The 21,430-nt window shown below is 40.1% G+C and overlaps 2 protein-coding genes across 11 annotated transcripts in view; one reads left to right on the top strand and one right to left on the bottom strand.

Moving 5' to 3' along the window:
* The window catches only part of MCPH1 (microcephalin 1), a 225,446-nt gene that overhangs the window by 98,721 nt on the left and 105,295 nt on the right, over positions 1–21,430 (bottom strand). The window lies entirely within an intron of this gene.
* ANGPT2 (angiopoietin 2) overlaps positions 1–21,430 on the top strand; it is a 58,750-nt gene that overhangs the window by 12,878 nt on the left and 24,442 nt on the right. For 3 of the 5 annotated variants that reach the window (XM_006137765.4, XM_014580941.3, XM_006137764.4), the window contains exons 2-4: positions 11,718–11,870; positions 14,308–14,429; positions 20,175–20,407. In XM_006137765.4, coding sequence (XP_006137827.1) covers positions 11,718–11,870; positions 14,308–14,429; positions 20,175–20,407 — 508 coding nt within the window. The remainder of the gene's footprint in view (positions 1–11,717; positions 11,871–14,307; positions 14,430–20,174; positions 20,408–21,430) is intronic. The other 2 variants (XM_075923605.1, XM_006137766.4) reach the window with 1 other exon arrangement.

The following is a 21,430-nucleotide window of genomic DNA, read 5'->3' as shown; positions in this document are numbered from 1 at the left end:
AGCTCAAAATATGTAAGCAAAATATTCATATCATGCTGCAAATTCTTTAACATTGAGACGTTTCACAAAAACCATCATGTTTTCAGATGAGACTATATTTATTGAAATGGTCATTCTTTATAAACACTTCTCAAGACAATGGAAATATTTGTATTCATTATGTTTCATGTAATTAATGGGAGATTTGATTTTCATCTTTATCTGTACAGTTTATTTCCCCGAAGGGAACATTAGGCATCATTTCGGCTTTTACATGCTTATTATTCTTCTAAGAGTTATCATTTGAACCTTTAGTATTCTGTTATAAAATTGTATTGTGAGCATTTTCCAATACATCCCAACACACGTCCAGATAGTATTTATTTATGTTGTTACTTTCAAATTTTTTTGGACAAAAGAGACGAGAGAGAAAAGCTTAGCAGGAGGTCTGGCCTGACACAAATACACTTAGTAGGGTATGTAAAGAACTAATACTGTAGGCTTCTCAAGCATTTCCACATGCATTCTCAAGAGGATTATTTTTCCCTTGTGAAACAGAAGTCTAAAGGGACTTCCTGCCCCTAAGCATCAACAGCAACAAACTAGTTTTAAATTGACAACACTACAAATAATTTTAAACAGACTTTCTTCTAGCCTGAAATCACATGCTTGTTTTATTATATTTTCATTTTTTCAAGTTGCAGGACACAAAATTTCTGTTTCCATTTTGGCTTTTAGTAAAATTAAATAAGATTTATTTGTCTAATACTGTTGCCACAAAAACCACGTTACTTATGTATAACTGGAAAATTTTATACAAAGAGACCATATCTCACAAACAGGCAAACGAAGCTTGCTTTTTTCTTTTTTAATACATGAATATAATATTTTAAAATTTGCTTCCTTATGTCCCTCAATATAAACAAAACATGAACATGCTAGCAATAGTTTCAATTTATGTTTCCATTTTACTTATAAAGGTTTGCAAAATTGAAATTTTAACAGTGTTTAGCCTTCATATTAGTGAGAAGTTACAGACATGCGGAAACACAGAGACAAATACGTGAGTAAACTAATGCAGGTTATGGTGAGAACAATTGTATAATTTTTCATTCCTTCTATATTACAGTATATGTGATCACTAAATCTGTGTTGAAGAGCACCACTGTCAAAGATCAGCTTAAAATTTCTCACAAATTTGATAACCTGGAAAATATTAATGCTTCTGTGTCTGTATGAATGATGAAAGACTTGTATGCTGTATGTTTGACCAAACTATACTTTTCCTTTGTATGAAGTCCAAAATATATTTCATTGTTATATGTGTTTATATAGGAAAACAAATCTCACCTTAAGCAACACTATAATGTTATTGTACATAAAAACATTAAATATAATATTTTATTTCTTAGCTTTAAATTAAAAACAAAGTACAGTAAAACTCCAACTGTCTGTCATCCAGTGGTCTGGCACTCCTGATAGTCTGGCACCAACTGGAACCCGGAAGTGCTCTGGCCAGCCGGACAATTGGAGCTGCTCTGCCCCGAGCTTCCCCAAGTCAGCCACTGCTGAAACTGACCAGTGGCTGACTTGAGGAAGCCGGGGGCAGAGCAGCTCGGGTGCTGCCGGGTTGGTCCCGCAGTGCCGCCCTCTCCCACACTGTGCAGTTCCCCACGGACCTCCCCACCCTGACCCCAGGCCCCTCATAGCCCTCCTTCTGGTACTCCGGCATATCCGATAATCCGACACCCCATGGGTCCTAAAGGTGCTGGATTATCGGAAGTTTACTGTAGTTTAAATTATGTAGAGCTTAAAGACTTGTATTTTAAGTCTGTATGCACTATGATCTCCAACTTGAGCAAAAATTCATGTCTGGGTTCTCATGCTGAGGAGCCCCCTATGGCCACCTGGAATAACTCCAATGCCATATCTACACAGATATTACTTCACGAGACTCAGTTAGCCAGTGAGAAACTGAACGGGGCCATTCATTCAAATGAGATCAAGGCCCAATTTTGCTAGAGGTATAATTTGAGTCACTGTCTTCTCATATAACATTTTACCCAATAAAATCTAGAGTATTAGAATCAACAGCAAACTTAGATAGTGTAGTGAGTGCAGTATAGGGAAACCAAGTAAATACACGTTTACCTAACTAACGTTAAACAGGATGTGCACATTTTTAGGATTTTTTTTCAGATTCTTACTGAATTAATTTAGGAGATTAATATAAATGCTATGTTCCATAATTTATATAGTGTTGTTGTAGTCATGTTGGTCTCAAGATATTAGAGACACAAGGTGGTTGAGGTAATCTCTCTTAGTGGATCAATTTCTGTTGAAAGAAACACCAGTTTTGACACTTCCCTATAAACCAACATCACTCACAATGATGGCATTGGTGCCTGCCTCAAATATTTACAAGATAATGGACAACCCTGAGATATCTACTTATCAGAACACACCCATGGTTGGATTCATCCATTTTATTCCCATACAACAGTTTTATATCCAACAACAAACACTTCATTCAAACTATGAAGACAGTCATGTCTACTAGGATGGCTACTCAGTATGACAACTTCTTCAAATTCTTGAAGAAGAATTGCTAGCTGAATGCCCCATGAGACCAGTGATATATTTGAGCTACACTGATGATATCTTCATTCTCTGGAAGGATAACCTAAACTCCCTCAAGGATTTCCACCACAATTTCAACAGCCACTACAACTACCCATGCATCAAACTTTCTACAGAACATGCCCATACTAACAATCTTCTTGGGCACCATAAACAGCTTCAACAATGGTACTCTACCAAAAACTATATACAAGAAACCCATGGATCCTTGGCATCTGTCCTCACAAATCCAGAAACCATCCCAAACATAAAAAAAAAAAAAATCAGTTCTCTAGAGCCAGGCACTCATATCACAGGAAGTCCAGGACATACACTAGGGATATGAAGGTTTAACCAGTTAACCTCACTCTTAACCTTACCGCTTAACTAATGGGACTAGAGCAGCTAACTGTCTGCTGTTGGCAGGGAGCTGCTCCAGCCCTGCAGGGGGCCCTCTGTGGACAAGAGATGCTGCAGCACAACCCTGCCTGCAGCAGGCCCTTGCATCTCACAGGCTGCTCCGATTGCAGGGATGGGGCACTGTGAAGGAGTCCGTCATAAGAAGTCTGTTCCCCTTCACCTTCTCCAACCCCTTATCCCACGTTGTGGCCCCAGCAGGGGGGCTTACTTGGATTCTCGGCAGTGCACTACCCCTGGGCGGGTTGTGAGCGGGACAAGGTCCTAGCCCAGGGCCCTAAGGTGGGGGTGTCTCCTTCCCCCCACCTGGCTGGCAGAGCTAACCGCCTAAACTCACCAGCCCGCAGGCAAGACTCCTTCTGCCCGCCCTGGGCTACTTCCTCACCCCTGCTCCATGGTCCTCCCTCAGGCCTCTCTCTCTTGGCCTGGTGACTCCTCACCTGTCTCTGCTCCAGTCGCTCCCTGCTCCTGCTCCCCACTTTATAGGCCACCCGCCTTCTCCCTGGTCTGCCCCCAATGCACCTGCTCCAGTGTCCCCTGGACTTTCCCCTACTGCGCACGCACTGGTACTTCCTGATCTTGCCTCCAATGCGCATGCGCCAGTGTCCCCCAAGCTCACTCCCAACGTGCATGCACCAGCGTCCGCTGAGCTGGCCCCTAGAGGCCTAGCCTCAGTGCTCCGCAGCCCGTCTTACCCGGCGGTTGTGCAGGCGCCCGCTGTGCCTTCATTGGCCGCAGGAGCGCCTTCACCCTCCCGGTGCATTCCAGCCACCGGCGCTTCTCCTGCCGTTGTGGGAAGAACCGGCCGGCCACCGCTGCCCTTCAGGGTCCTGCCTCGGGCAGCGTGGGGTTCCTTCAACCCAGTGACAGGCGGACATGAGACTGCTCCAGTTGGGCTGAAGTACCTCCCCACTTGCCCTCTTATAACGAGTTAAACAATGTTTACTTCTCTAATATACACCTTAAAATACTTAACCACTTTCAGCAAACAGGGACACTCCAGAGAAGTAGATCACATCATGAAACAGGCCACCCAAATGCCCTGAAATATTTTGCTTCAATACAGAAATAAAAGCTCTTCTGAGCACACCAATGCTAGTTGACATCTACCACCCTGCACTGGAACCCATATGGGGTATCAAAGTTACAAGCCACATTTGATGGGGAACACATCCTGAAAAAATCTTTCCTGAACCTCATCTTCTAGCCTTCATATGCCCCAACCTCTCCAAGCTAATCATCAGAAGTATGTTTCCCACATATCAGAACACACCAATTCAAAGCAGTACCAGACCCAACCATAATATTATATACTAGACATATTTCTAGTGCAATCATCAATGTACCCCACAACATGCCTTTCACTATTTATGGGTCCTTCAAATAAATGCCTATCACAACATGTGATGTACCTCATCCACTGCAGAAACTGATTTACCTATAAATTCCCCAAAAATCTTTATATTTGGAAAGTGCTGTAATTCGGAAAGAATATAAGTATACTTCATACATAGAAAAGTGGTTATGTTCCTGTTTTTAAATGCAAAATTCAACTCAACCTTAAAAGAAAGCACAATTTACAAAATCATATAGTAAATACACTTCAGAGATTTTGTTCTGAAGGAGAGTGGCAAAGTGGTAGATTTCAGATAGAATTTGAAAGAAGGCACAGTATGATGATATTTTAACCGTCATGGAAGTTGATGTAGAAACCATTAATATGTTAAATACACTTAGGCTATGTCTACATTGGCCCCTTTTCTGAAAGGGGCATGCTAATTTGACAGGTCGTAATAGGGAAATCCGCGGGGGATTTAAATATCTCCCGCGGCATTTAAATAAAAATGTCCGCCGCTTTTTTCCAGCTTTTAGAAAAGCCGGAAAAGAGCGTCTACACTGGCCCCGATCCTCCAGAAAAAAGCCCTTTTTTTCTAAAAGCCGGAAAAAAGCGGCGGACATTTTTATTTAAATGCCGCGGGGGATATTTAAATCCCCCGCGGCTTTCCCTATTACGACCTGTCAAATTAGCATGCCCCTTTCGGAAAAGGGGCCAATGTAGACGCAGCCTTAAAGAAAGTAACTTAAAGAAAGAATTGAGTGAATTCACAGAAAAATAACCCTTTTAATAGAGGTTTAGATCACAAAGCTTTTAGAAAGAGTTCAAAAATACTTTTAACGTTAATTTATTTCATAGTAAAGAATTTTAGTGCAACCATGATAAAATGTCTTTGGACACATATATAAAGCACTTTATTTAGATGTAAAATCTGGACTGTCATCCCTTATTACTTCAAATCATATTAAATTATAAAATTTTGACAGAAGTATTTAACTTACATTGCCAAAAAAAATGAGAGCAGATCAATCATATTGGAACACATTCTAAAACATAACTGTGATAGCCAAGTTTTCTTTAACAAAGACCACGGTTGAAATTTGTGAGGGAAAGAAAAATGTACAGAATCTTTTGATAAAAAATTATGTCAGGTATTGTAATATATTATTAATCACTTACAAATAACTGACTTGTAAATATTTAGGTAAATGAATCTTTGTGATCCATTTTGTTTAATTTGCTGCTAATATACAAATGATTTGTGCTTTTCTGGAAACATTTTAATTTGTACTTCATCCATTTAAAATTATAAATGAGATTTTGGTTTTGTTTTCTTGAACGCTAAATGGTTTATCTAAAAATTAACTAAACATTAATGTTCTTGGCAGCAATAATAGTTTTATTAATACACATTAAAATCCCTACTTTGCCAAGTGCCAACCCCCATAAATGATATAAACTTCTAGTACAGTGTTTCTTAAACTGTGTTCCAGGGCACACCGGTGTGCTGCGAGGCAGTTGGAGGTATGCCGCAGAGAACAACAGAGTTCATAATAGCTACCTTTAAAGGGGCAGGAGACCTTCATTTTTGCTCAATGACTTTCTACCCAACCTCAACAAAAAATCCTTGATGTTCCTCATAAAAAAAATTTATTGTTTGGTGTTCCTCGGACTTTAAAAGCTTAAGAAACACTGATTTAGTACACGATGCAGATCTCAGTCTCAAAGATCCCTGGCTGGAGGGAACAGTCAACCTTTTTTTATCAAAGTAGGCTCATCCTACTAACAGCCACATTTACACCCAAAGAATGAGAGACAGTCTATGAATCTGAGCCACTAACCCAACTAATGAATAAACTTAAAAAACAACAAATAATCTGGTAGCACTTTAAAGACTAACCATGCGCTTTCATGGGTATACATACCACCATCTACATGTTTTGTTAGTCTTTAAAGTGCTACCAGACTATTTGTTGTTTTTTAAGTTTATCTTGTATAGATTAACTCGGCTACCTCCCTGAAGCTTTCCAGCTAATGAACTTTAGTCATAGTAGAAGAACGGAAAGAAACTGACTAAAAACTAACCCAAAAGAGGAACAGGTTAGATTATTTATTGTGGAACCTAAGAAAGATGTGAAATATAATCAGAACACAATTGGGGAATGTAAATTAAGCATCTCATTTTTATTAATATAACACTAAGCATATTTAATGTAATTTTTAACAGTTAACATTTGTATTTTAACATCTAGTTGTAACCTGATAGTGATAGAAATGTAGCCGTGTTTGATAGTGTACTTCTATGGGGTGAGTGATGATAATAATAATAATAATAGATGGATATAAACTATTTTAGGAACTGTCAGTTTTTTCCAGCTGCTTTTCTTTTGACACAATGACTGACAGTACCTTGTCTTTATTACGGGAACAGTTAAAGGCACTCATCCTGTTCTCAATGGAAACTTGGCTGCCATATGGGACCTTTTCAAAATTCTGAAAGACAGTGATATTGTTGATCAAGATAAAAACTAGGAAAATCTAAAAGGAAGCCAGATTATTAACTCAGAGAAATAAATAACTCTGAAGAACTAATCCGACAAGAAGCAGAATGCTCTCAATTCTTATACTGTAATGGGAATTGAGGGCACATATGTAACACTATCAGGCCAAGAAACAGTTGATTGCATGCTCAAATTTGGTTATAGGAAAAGACTGCTACAAAGGCCATTTAAAAATGACAGCATATATAACACTTTTTCTTCAATGTACTTCATAAACATTAGATATTTAATCCTTACAACACTCCTTCAAGGCAAATGAGTATGTCTGTGTCTGCAGATCAAATGCTGTGCTCACATCTGTGTAAAGCATTGGTGGGAAACCTCCCACCCACAGACTGCACGTGGTTCATCAGGGTTACCCGCTAGCAGGCCATCAGGCACATTTTTTACTTGAGAGTCTGGAGGCATGGAGCCCCGCAGCTCCCAGTGGTCACGGTTCTCAGCCAAAGGCAGCTGCAGAAATCATAGAATACTAGAACTGGAAGGGACTTTGAGGGGTCATCAACTTCAGTTCCCTGCCCTAATGGCAGGGCCATGCACTATCTTCTAGATCAGTGGCTCCCAATTGTTGATACTGGAGACCAGTAAACCCATCCACAAGTTTTTGGAGGACTGGTAACATTTATTTGCATATTCATTAAGCAAATGATGAATATGCAAATAAATTGTGTAGCTGGCCATACCTGTCTGGCGGGTTGTTCCACCCTCCTCTTGGCCCCAATCCCTGCCGCTTTATTGGCTGGCGCCGGCTCCCCTGGCTGCATCCGGTGCAGGGTATTTTGCATCAGTGCGCATGGTGCCCAGCCTTCTCCATGGGTCCTAGCACCCGCTGGATCTAGCCCTAGCACCCGGGAGCATGCCCGTCAGAGACTCCACCGTGGAGGGCTCTCTCCCAAGAGCGCTGCACTCCACAATATGGTGTGCTGCTTCCCCATCACACAAAATAATAGGATCATGCAGGGTAATTTTTCTAAGGACCAGTATTTTTTTTCCTAAGGACCGGTACTAGCCTACGGACCACACTTTGGGAAACGCTGTTCTAGATCATCCCTGACAAGGTCCCTCACCAAAGGCTCTTAAGTAAAGTAAGTTGTCATGGGATAAGAGAGAAGGTCTTTTCATGGATTGATAACTAGTTAAAAGACAGGAAACAAAGGAATAGATGGTAAGTTTTCCATGCCTTCAGACTCTCAAAGGAATAGATGGTAAGAGTGGAGAGGGGGAAACTACTGGGGTCGCCCAAAAGTCAGTCCTGGGATCAATCCTATTCAAATTATTTATAAATGATCTAAACAAAGGGGTAAACAATGCAGTGGCAAAATTTGCAGGTGATAGATTCATGGAGATGGCCTGCCAGCGAGTAACCACCAATGGCTTTAGCCACAATGGGTAAGAATGATGTCCCTAGCCTCTGTTTGTCTGAAAATGGGTGACAGGAGAGGGATCATATGAGGATTACCTGCTGTGTTTCCTCCCTCTGGAGCATCTGGTATTGGTTACTGTCAGCAGACAGGATACTGAGCTAAATGAACCTTTGTTCTGATCCAATATGGCTGTTCTTATGACAGATGCTTTCTAACCTGTCTAACCTCGTACAACTCTCAAATCATGGAGATACCACAACCTCCCTAGCCAATTTGTTCCAGTGCTTAAGCACCCTAGCGGTTAGGAAGTTTTTCGTAACGTCCAACCTAAATCTTCTATGCTGCAATTTAAGTCCATTGCTTCTTGTCCTATTATCAGACAATTTTTCTCCTTCCTCCTTGTTACATCTTTTTAGATACTTGAAAGCTATGTCCCCTCTCAGTCTTCTCTTTTCCAAACTAAACAAACCCAATTCTTTCGATCTTGCCTCATAGTGAAGTGGTAGCTTTGCCCACACCACTTCCTGCAGCTCCTATTGGCCATAGTCGGTGAACCACAGCCACTGGAAACTGTGGGGTTCTGTGACTATAGACACTCAGCTAAACAAACAGTGTCAAGGCCTGGCAATGGCTAACTCTGACAAACTGTGTCCAGCCAGCACCACAGAGGTTCCCTATCCCTGGTGTAAAGTTTCTGTTGGACCAACCTATGTTAAGATTCTAGAATGTTACAAATAGAAAGTATTGCAATTTTGGCAGCGGTGGATTGGAGGATTAAAAACTTTTGGTTTGATCCAAAAGTAACAACATACTTATGGATTTGATTTAAAATTGCGTTCTTTGGGTATGTACAATGCTTTTAACATATCCTTTTAAAATTAGTCAGCCTTTGGAAGTGACTACTTTGTGAGGCATGAAGGAAAAAGATCTGATGCTTACTGAAGCAATATTTATGGAGGTAATGATCTGTCTTTAGTCATAGGCAAAATGGTTTTACTTCTCTGATACCATGCTAGAAGAACCAAGACAGTCTAAAGAAAAATAGCTACATTTGATCAATGGTATGGAAATGCATTGAAATGGAAGCTATTTTCCTGTCTCCATGCATTTGACTCAATGAATCTCCATTCTTGAAGTTGAGTAGTAGCTTGCCCAACCTTTTAATTTTAACTCAGCAACTGGAAACGTGCAATGTTAAAATGAAAAAGGAACTGGACCAAAGGAAAAAAAGTCTTAATATTTCATATTCCTATAACTTGATAACCCAGGTTTTCTTTTAAATGAAGAATTCCACCTTTGAAGTTCACATTAATACCATACTTCTAGTGATATGATACCTTACAAATAATAGTTCATTAACAGATTCCATCATTGGAGTTCCAAAGTCTTTGTTTAAATCCAAATAATTGAACAGACTTTCAGCCCAGAAATGGATATTTAAAAATTCAAGAAATACTCATTTAAAAGAAAAAGAATACTTTGTTTCATTTGTGAATATTCTAGTGAACTAAGGGCCTGCTTTGACATATGTCTAACTTTGAACTCGTGAATAATTCCATTGACCTCAGTGAAACTAAACATACATTTAAGCATCTTGCCAAATTGGGATCCAATTTATCAGCAGAAATGTTTGCCGAAAGAGCAACTTCTAATATTCAACAAAAGTGGATTTTGCATGTGACTTCACTGATGTTTATATTAGAAAGCTGATTCTAATTGACTCACTCCCATACAGGCATCAAATATTCCATGTCACCTGGATTGAGGGTTGCCAACTTTCTATTGGCAAAAAACTAAAGTCCCTTGTCTTGGCCCACGTCTCATTCCATCCTCTTCCACAATCCTTCATAAGAATGGCCATACTGGGTCAGACCAAAGGTTCATCTAGTCCAGTAGCCTGTCTGCCGACAGTGGCCAGCACCAGGTGCCCCAGAGAGGGTGGACCAAAGACACTGATCAAGTGATTTGTCTCCTGCCATCCTTCTCCAGCCTCTGACAAACAGAGGCCAGGGATACCATTTCTATCTCCTGGCTAATAGCCTTTTATGCACCTAACCTCCATGAAATTATCTAGCTTCTCTTTAAACTCTGTTATAGTCCTAGCCTTCACAGCCTCCTCTGGCAAGGAGTTTCACAGGTTGACTACACACTGTGTGAAGAAGAACTTTCTTCCCTCCTCTCTGGGTTACTTGCTCTTCCCCAACCTTAATCATTGGGCCTAGGCAAGGGATTGGGGTGTAGGAAGAAGCTCAGAGCTGCAACAGAGGTTTGCGGTGTGGAAGGAAGTGCAAACTCTGGGAGGAGACTCAAGGATGGGGCAGGAGGTTGGCTTTGGGAGGGAGTTGGGATGAAGGATGAGGTCCTAACATGAGGCAGAGTGTTTGGGGTGCAGGCTCCAGCTGGGCTGTGCTTACCTCAGGTGGCTCCTGGTTGGCAGCAGAGTGGGGCTAAGGCAGGCTTCCTGCCTGCCCTAATTCCTTGTAGCTACTTGAAGTGACTGGCATGTCTAGCTCCTAGGCCAAATGGCTCTGGCCAATGGTAGTATGTGGAGCTTCCCTGATTGTCCCTGCATCTAGAAGTCACAAGGACATGTCAGCTGCTTCCCATGGACACAGCTGCCTTAGTCCCACTGTGCTACTGACTGGACTGTTATCAGCCCGGTCAGTAGCGCTGACTGGAGCTGCCACTGTTCCTTTTCAACTAGACATTCAGGTCAAAAACTGGATGCCTGGCAACCCTGCTTATATCTCCTCTCAAGAGAGAAAAATCAATCATAAACAAACTACAAACCACAAGTTATTTGCAGAATTTATGTATAAAATAATTTTGAATAAATTTGAAATAAATCAAACTGTTGTCAGTCAATTCAGACAGACCAAAGGACACGTATTTGGTCAGAAGAGTTATTTCAGAATTAAATGATTTCAGCAGCTTTTTTCATTCCTAGACATGTGGTATTTATTTGGCTCACCCTAGGTTTTACCGGTTTGTTTGAAAGGCTCTCAAACATTAGTAAAAAAAACATATATACAACGTTTATTTTTATACGCATACAGATTTCTTCTCTGATCATTAATTATGCAGGTAAAAATGCTCTTCAAAATATTTCTGAAGGTTTGACAGAGGAAATTGACTAAACTCTTAGGTCTTTATATTTTAAAATTTTCCACAATTACTAACACTGGTGGGAGTATTAGTATAGACAAGGTTCAAAGTGGCTGCCAGCATTCTAACCTCTGCAATTTCTAAGCCTGGCCAGAGTCTACAACTACACAGTATAGTTGTTGGAACTCTAGTGGCCACAAGAGCCTTCACTTGGCATGCCATTACTCCCTCTGGTGGCGCTAAATCTATGTTAGCCATTAAAGGAAATTTATATTTTAAAAAATCCATACAGCAAAGGCCTAAGAGGAGATTATCTTCTTTCTTTTCCCTCTGTAGCTTGAGAATTACATCCAAGACAATATGAAGAAAGAAATGGTAGAGATCCAGCAAAATGCAGTGCAGAACCAAACTGCAGTAATGCTTGAAATAGGCAATTTACTTAATCAAACAGCTGAAAAAACCCGGAAGTTAACAGATGTTGAAGCTCAAGTAAGTAATGACTTACCATTGACTTCAGTAAGTAAGACTCCCATTGACTTCAGCAGGCTTTAGAGCAACCCATATACAAGGGAATGTCAAAATAGGGAAAATTTAAAATGGTAGTTGCATTTTTTAAACAAATAATATATTTAAAACCACCAAGATATGCCCCAACATAAACTGAACAATCATATTATCTGCATTAACCCCTACTATTATTTCTTCCTGATTGTTCACCTCCAATTTGTAAGGTCACAGCTAAATTAGAATTTTATCTTCTTTGGGATGGGCCCATGTTTGCATTTATTAAACAAATTTATATGCTTTTGAGTACTGTAAAAATAAAAGGAAAAGTTCTCATTTCTGCATTTAATTTCCCCTTTCCCAATCAGTAAGTATCCTCCTTGATAGCATATTCTCTCTGGTGGATACTGTAATGAGATCATAATGAATCTAGGATAATCACAGTCATTTCCACCATGAGATACTAATGCCAGAAGCACATATTTATGATTTCACTGTGAGATGAATCATAACAAGATTAAATGAGTGGGAGAAAGGCTGAGGAATTAAAGGAAGCTACTGGAAAAAAGTAAATGGCAATCTTTTTTTCCCAGTTAACTTCAGTGTGAAAGTCCCACTTCAATTGTGTGGGGATTCCCCTCTCCTCCAAAGAAACTAAGAAGTTCCTATATTAAAAGTGGGAAAACTTTTCAAAATTCCAGCACTGGTTTAAGTTTCAAGACAAATGCATCCACAAGTATGGTCATTACTAAACAACCACACACACACACACACACACACACACACACACACACACACACACACACACACACACACACACACACACACACACACACACCTTCTTTTATCATATTGCTGTAGTTACAAAACAATTTAATAATTATCTAAGTGGCATGTGTCTTTCAATATAATGAATTTAAAGGTCTTAATTCTTGCTTTAATTAAAAGCATTTGTTCTGCTAGCAGACAAATCAAACTTTTTTTAAGCACAAACACAGTTCTAAATTGAAGAGTAAGATATACAAGGGTGAATCCTGGATTGAAATAAAATGGCTTCATGTATTTTAGAGGCTTCTGTTAACATGGTGGGTAAATTCAAATATATATTTCTATAACAGATATTTAAAATATTTAGCATATTATGCTTCAGAGGTTCAAAGTACTATACAAATATTAACACATATTCACAGCATATGCTGCTATTTATAAACATTATCTGGTTATTTGGAAGATGTAAATTGTCACCTACTTTTTTTTTTTTTAATTCTGTATGGTAAATTGACGGGTCCATTCAGAACAAGTTACGTATATCTTTATGGCTTCATTACTAAGAGCCAGGTGGATACCTGTGTTTTTTCACTCACTGAGAAACTGTTTTTAATCGATCACAATAAAAATTACCCAACCAGTTTCTGTTTCAAGTAAAAGGACTGTCACTGTAACTTTCCTTCTTTTTCTGAAATTACTGTTGAGTAGGTTAAAAGCTTAATTAACAACTTAAAGAAATTAACCAAACAATTTCTCTCTCAAGGACACTCATTCTTTGGCAATAATTCTCAATTACACTTTAGTGTGAAATCATGTCCTGAATGACTGTTTAACATGAAGGATGTGAGTAATCAATTCTTCCTGTAAACTAAAGCCAAATTCTGATGAATAAAAAAAGCTATTCTAAAAGAGAAAACTGATATTGTCTAGAGAACATACATAAGAATGTAACATATCAAAGCATAACTGATCTTCCACGTCACATCACAGTACAATAATTTCTTCACTGATAGATGTAATTCTGAATTAAAAAGTTAGATAAGGAAGTAGTGTAATAAAACTGAAACCATGGAATGAGTCTATAAAAAATTTGGTCATATGGCAAACAGTTCAATTCAAATGATTTTTTTTTCATTGTAAACACATGTGAAATTCTGGTCCCATTAAAGTCAAAGGTAATATTCCAAGGGACTCCAGCACAGCCAGGATTTTGCCCAGTCATATAAAAATAAAATGCTTCATATATTTATACCAAAATGGGGAAAAACATCGTTTAGGAAATTATTTGTAAAGAGCATATACAATAAATGTCAAATACTGTTTTTTGTAATTAGATTCAATGGCAAAGCTAATGGCTTATACAAACACCACTAAAACATTCCTAAGGATAAAGATAAGGGGAAATGTAAACTATTATGCATTTGTTTAATGAACAAACAGAAAACTACAGTAATTCTGAACATTTCCCCCCATGCCTCTAATTAATGCATTCTTGCCCAAATCATGGCATAGATGTATACCGCTCAGATTATATCACAAAAGTGAATGTTTTTATTTTATTTTCTACATGTGATAACTAGTGACGCTAGGATAGATTAAATTAAAACTAGCCAAAAAACTTAGCCTGGGTTTCCAAAGATTTTTTCTATTTCAGGTATTAAATCAGACATCAAGACTTGAACTTCAGCTTCTGGAACATTCTCTTTCAACCAACAAATTAGAAAGGCAAATTTCAGATCAAACCAATGAAATAACTAAGTTGCAAGAAAAAAACAGGTAAGTTGCAAGCTAAGTTGTCCTTTTAAATATTTTTTTCCTAGATGAAAACATTTCTCTTCTAAAATGATTCTTCTGTAATATTTGCCCCTCTGCCCCTCCCAATATTATTTGGAAAGAAGCTGAAATGGGCTCAGCAATGCAATACCCTTGTTTTGCAAGAAAAATATTGCATTGAAAGAGGAAAATATACAATCATGTCATGACAGTTTTCATAATGAATACACACTGTCCTCGGTTAGAATGATCTATTATGTTAGAGACATGGTAGCCCACAGCTAAAGATTGGTTGGATAAAAAAGGCCAGTTTTATTCAACCCATTATATATACAGTAAAACTCCAATGGTCTGGCATCCAATTGTATGGCACTGCCAATAGTCCGGCATCAAAATGGCAAGAGCCTAGTGAGTGAGCTTTGGCAAAAAACAATTTTTTTAAGTTACTGTATTAATAGTTTAAGTGATTAATAGTTTAAATGGTTAGCCAGTGCTGCACACTACTGTACATAGTATCCTCTGCTTTCTGTATTCAATGGCTTCGCAACAATAATGGTGAGTACTGTACTGTACGTTTATTTTTTCATTCTATGACCAAATTTATGCATTACCGTATGTACAATAAAAAGGGTACAAAGGTTAAAAAACTAAATTACAGTATACTGTATACAGTATGTACAATAAAAAGGGTTAAAAACATTTTATATACAGTATATACTGTCTATATATACACATATATACAGGGCTTGACAAACGGCGGTGAAAGCCACTCACCAGCCCCGCACTGCGCATGCACCAGAGCCACATTGCACATGTGCACGCCACCGGTAAACGGGGTGCGTGACTGAAATCGACTTGCCACAGGTGAGTAGATTCTATAGTTTGTCGAGCCCTGTGTGTGTGTGTGTGTGTGTGTGTGTGTGTGTGTGTGTATAAATAAAAATATAAAAGAGCTTATAGTACCTCCTGATAGTCCGGCATATCCGATAATCCGGCACCACCTAGGTCCCAAAGGTTCCGGATTATCAGAAGTCTACTGCAATAAGAAGGCAACCTTGTTTTCTGCAGGGATTGAAGAGCCAGTTGGCTCAACAGGGCCATAATGCCCCAACTGGCTAGCATCAGCTCTGAATTCACTGCAGGGCTGAGACACAGAAGCATAGTTGCACCCATCTCCCCACCAGCCATCCAGAATATATAAAGGTCATAGCCAAGGAAAGATATCCAGGTTTCAAAGATCTTAACCTACGTCAGACAGGAAACCATCTCTTGGTTAAACAGTCCTAGGAAGTCTCAGATGATATCTACATGTGAAAAGTGATGGCTGTTGTTTTGTTGCCTTAGGGTAAATTTTTCAAGAGTAGAATTTAAGTCCCATAATAAAAAATGACTAAGCATTTATCAGCCTAAATCCCACTGACTTCCAATTAGACAGAGCTGGTCTACACCAGGAATTTACAGAAGCATAGCTGTATCTCTCAGGGGTATGAAAAATCCATATCCCCCAGAGAAGCAACTATACCAAACTAGCGTTTGCTGTTGCAGTTTAAGTGTAGACATACCAAGATGATCTTAAATGCCCAAGTCAGAGTAAAACTTCCTTTGGGCGCCCAAGTCTGAGAGTTACTTTGTTACTCTCCATCTCTGCCTCAGTATGAGAGAGACTTCTTCATGTTTAAGAGGTCATAAGCCCCTCAACAGCAACAGTCTGGTTAACCACCAAAACAAATCTCCTCAGGGCTCTGCTAGCCCTTATTTTGCCTTGCTGATAGCAAAAAGTATACATCAGCTTCCGAGCCCTTCTAAAACCACCCCCCTGCAGCGTTTCATCACTGGATACTCTCAGAAATGATCAGGTTTGCAGTCCCCAAATAGAACAGCTTATTCAACTTGTTCGAGTCAACTGAGGATTCACACTCTGCTTAATACCAAAGCACTGACACATTTATAATAGAAATCAGAATACATGTATTAAAGCCCAGGGATTCAAAGATTCAAATGTACAGTGAGTAAGAGTATCTTTCCCAGTGTCATCAACCCAGGTGACGGGAATCCACTATTTACAGATACAAAAAAGCACCGTTCCATTTGCTTCCTCAGCGATAGGTAACAAAATGTCTTACTTATCTATTAGTGACTGTCCAGTAAAGCTTTGAAGTCTATCCTTTCACAGGGCACTCCCAGATAAAACTCTTCTCCCTCAATCCTCTCCCCAACTTGTTTTCCTGTCTACTCCTTTCCTGTTGACTTCACAAGCCTCTGTTGACTTGGAATGCAAACATAGCTCTCATTGTGTTGTGTTTATCATGCTTAATTTACATGAGAGACAGGGACAAATGACTATACACTACGGATTCGGCAAAAAAATTTGCTTGCTAACTTTACTGTGAGACAGACTTTAATTATTAGTGACCTGTATTTTTCTGGCTTTCATTTGATACCTTATAAAACACTGTTTATGAATCAATACTATGGAAGTGGTATATTACTAATAGGGATGTTAAATTGCAGGTAACAGACTAATCGAATAGTCGATGCATTTTGCATCGACTAGTCAACAGGGCATCTCCGCCTTTGAAGTGTAGAAACAGACCTAGGACTGTTTCTACACTTTAAAAACGAGAGCGCCATGTGAAGCCTGGGGTCAGCTGGGGACTCGTCACTGATACTGGGTTCCGCGCAACGCTGCCACTTTGAAACGCCATCACAGGAGCCCAGTGTCAGGCTCCTCCCGGCATTTCAAAGTGGTAGCACCACGTGGAGCGTGGGCTGATACTGGGCTCCACGTGGTGCTGCTGCTTTGAAATGCTGGGAGGAACCTGATGCTGGGTTCCCGCGATGGCATTTCAAAGTAGCATTGCTGCTTGAAGCCCGGGGTCTGGCCCCAGGTTCCACGTGGTGCTGCCGCTTTGAAGTACCTTTCCTCCTCTCCTCGCTATCTATTTCTGATAAAGGTGGCAAAGGCGGGAGAGCAACTAATCTACAAGTTTGTTGACTATCCGATAAGCATTTGCTTATCCGACAGTCAACTAGTCCTTCACATCCTTAATTACTAGTAGAGAGTTTGTCAAGCCCACCTTTTATAGAAGGGTTGGCTTTGAAGTGTTTGTCAGTTGGTCAAGGAGTTATTAGAGTCAAAATCACTTCTGAGAATTGAACCCTTCTTGACAAACTTTTTGAACCTGCTAACTGCAGCCAAGGTATAAATTCTTCTCAAGGCCCAACAAAGCAAGACACAGGGTTAGAGGACTATCTACTATCGAACTTAACCCAGTCAAAACCTTGTTTCATCTCAGCTAAAAGAAAAGTTGTGTTATTGTCAATTATCTCTTGCATATCCAATGGTGTGCCAGCAAAGGTGTCATAGTTTTTTATTAACCACCTTAATTCCGCACATTGTCATTTTAATCTCTGAAGGATGTTATGAGAGGTATGCAACTAGTTTCTAATATGGATGAAGCATAACTGTCAAACCTCAGAAGTTTATTTTAGTTTCAAATAGTAATCATTTGGAGATTAATTTAAAACAGCAATAAAAAAAATAGCAGAATACTTCTGTCTACATCAAAATTATATTTTTCAACAAGAAACTTATGTGAAAAGTATTTTTTAGTTTGAATAAACATTAGCATAAGGAAAAAAGTTGGACAGACATGTTTTGACATTTGTGTTTACTAGCCTGTTATATTTGTGTATGCTCCCTGAAGACTTTATCTACCAACTTTCTACAAACAAGAAACTTTAGCCAATGAGAACAAAGTAAATATTAAATTTTAAAATGTCACTATAGTTTTTTACTACAGTTCCCAGATCTGAGATCTCCGTATAATTACTGAAATGTATAAGAATGATTTGAATGCTGGAAGTGCCAGCATTCAGTTCATCCCTTAAAAAACCGAGGGAGCAGAACAAAATCTCCTTTTGTTTTAAATAAAAAAAAAAAAAAAGAACAATTTGACTATAATCAGAACAAGTTGCATCCTTTTAATCTTCTACATCTCCAGTTCTAGAAAAGGCAACAAGCACATTTTAGGTAACTATATATTCATAGTTTTTTCCAAATAATTACAGAACTGTTTTATATGTTTTTAGGCCAAAGAAGCATTTTATTATACTGGAAAGAAAATAGAAAGTTGAGTACAGGCAGTCCCCGACTTACGCGGATCCGACTTATGTCGGATCCGCAGTTACGAACGGGGCTGCCCCAGAGTACACGGACTGCGGGACCTCGCGGTCCTGCCGCCCATGTACTCTGGGGCTTTCTCTGCGTCTCCCTGGTCTGCAGACCAGGAAGATGCAGAGCAAAGCCGCGGAGGGGCTCGGGCAGCGGGGCACCCCAGGCGCGCCTGGGCTGCCCCGCCGCCGGCTTCCCTGCGGCTTTGCAAAGCTGCGGGGGGGCTCGGGTAGCGGGGCACCCCAGGCGCGCCTGGACTGCTCCGCTGCCGGCTTCCCCGAGGCTTTGCAAAGCTGCGGGGGAAACCGGAAGCGGGACAGCCCAGACGCCCCGCGGCTGTCCCGCTGCTGGCGTCCTCAGAGGCTTTGCTCCCCGTCTCCCTGGTCTGCTGGTCTCCAGCAGACCAGGGAGACGGGGAGCAAAGCCGCGGAGGACCCAGGCGGCGGGACTGCGGTGCGTCTCGGTCCGCCGCCCGTGTCTTCCTGGTCTGCTGGGGTGGGGGGGGGGGGGGTGCAGTTAGTATGCCCCACCCCCAGCAGACTAGGCTTTTCTCCGGACGCCTGTGGCAGAGCAGCTGGGGTGCTGCCGGTTGGTCCCGCAGCGCCGCTCTGGGTGCTACTGGTCCAACCCAGCAGCACCCCAGCTGCTCTGGTCCTGATTCAGCTGCTGCTGGTCAGTTTTAGCAGCGCTGAATCAGGATGCCTGGGGCAGAGCAGATGGGGTGCTGCTGGGTTGGTCCAGTAGTGCCGAGGAGCGGCGCTACTGGACCAACCCAGCAGCACCCCAGCTGGTCTGCCCCAGGCGTCCCCAAGTCAGCCGCTGCTGAAACTGACCAGCGCTGACTACAGGAAGCCCGAGGCAGAGTTGCTCTGCCCCGGGCTTCCTGGAATCAGCTGCTGATCAGTTTCAGCAGCAGCTGACTTGGGGACGCTTGGGGTTCTTAAGTTGATTCTGTATGTAAGTCAGAACTGGCAGTCAGTTTCAGCAGCGGCTGAATCTGGACGCCAGTTCCGACTTACATACAGATTCAACTTAAGAACAAACCTACAGTCCCTATCTTGTACGTAACCCGGGGACTGCCTGTACACAAATCCTTAAATTATTGAAGGGAAAAGTAGCATTATTCAAGGAACTTAAATAGATATAAATAATAGTTTAGATCCATTCCATGTCGGATTCTCCTACTACTCTCAAGAAATTTTGTTTTCCTTTCTGAGCCAGAAAAGAAAGCTGTATAATTTCCCTCATACTATCAAAGTATCATAGAACATATAAAAGAGTTGTTATGGTGTATGAACAAACAATACTAAGCATATTGTAGAGTGGCATAAAAGCTGATCATTTATTTAACTAACAGATTATAGTTACGTAATGCATCAAACAAAGCATATGCCAAACCAAATACAGTTCACAGTATTCTGTGTGCGTGTATAACATTCTCTGCAGAATGCAGTTAGAAAAAAATAGAAGAAAAACATGTTAAGATAGAAGTTGTTTTCCATAATAGGCTTAATAGTTTTCAGCTAAAAACAAATACATTCTGAATTGACCCCAATTATATTCTTTTTTATTAGCTTTCTAGAAAAAAAAGTCCTTGATATGGAAGACAAGCACACACTTCAGCTGCAGTCAATCAAAGATGAAAAAGAACAACTTGAAATACTAGTATCCAGACAGAATTCTATAATTGAAGAATTAGAGAAACAGTTAGCCACAGCTACGGTAAACAATTCAGTTCTGCAAAAACAGCAACATGATCTGATGGAGACTGTTCACAACTTGCTTACTATGATATCTACACCAAACTGTAAGTGAACTATAAACACTATTACATCAGCTGAGTACCTCTTTTTATATCCGTATATGTTCTATTTTCTCCCTATCTTAGCATCTCATAAATGCATTTATATATTGTATGTCTTAAAATTTTGTACAAGTGAATTACTTGACTCTCTATACGTGAGACTTATCATGTAGAGGCAAGCCCATTAGTTACACATACACAACCCCTAAATACTCCATACAGCTGTTTTCAACAATATCTTAGCTTCATGACTTAAATTGCTTTGCTTTGCCAGATCAGTTCTCAGTAGTCTAACTTAACAGGGATGCCAAATGTCATATCTCACATGGCACAAACGCATCTGGCAGCCTTGTCAACCAACTTTCGGCCAACCTGAATCCTTGCATATCCCGGTGGGCTGCCAACAGGGTTTGTATTTTTTCTTCTTTAGGGGAAGTTGCCCTCTTTGCCTCCTCCACTGTCAGTAGACCTGGTTTCACCCATCTGTATCAACCGTAGCTGGCAAGATCTGTGTACTCCTACCCTACCAGTATATGGAAAACGGTGCATTGAGACCAAACGCTGAGGTTTATGACTATATGCAAATTATTTCCAGGACAGTCTACAGAATGTTTGTTTTTCAGGTTGACGGGGCTGGAAATATAGCATAGGATGCATAACCTCTAAACTGAAGACATCTGAAATTACCAAACCAGAACAGTTTAAAACAAGTATAGTGTGGATGACTTCAATATTTTCAATTCAGCAATAGTCACAGAACCCAAATTTCTGATAATTTTTAGCTGTCATTAGTAGTTTGGGCCTACAGTTTTACCTGTCTTAAAAAGTTGCAGGTCGAGATGAGGTTCCAGTGAAATCTAAATATTTATTGTTAAATTAAAATGTAAACTGCTTTAAGGGTATTTTCTTGGATGAAAATTGGCATCAACTTTGTAGACTCCAACAAGCCATGGAATATGTAAATTTCAATGCTGGCTGTTCCAGAGCAACCAAAAAGGACATTACAATTATGTTTAATTTTTCCTT

Source organism: Pelodiscus sinensis, chromosome 3, assembly GCF_049634645.1.
Source record: "Pelodiscus sinensis isolate JC-2024 chromosome 3, ASM4963464v1, whole genome shotgun sequence".
Taxonomy (NCBI): domain Eukaryota; kingdom Metazoa; phylum Chordata; order Testudines; family Trionychidae; genus Pelodiscus; species Pelodiscus sinensis.
Note: the sequence above shows the minus strand (reverse complement) of the source record. Positions and strands in the feature narration are given on the sequence as shown.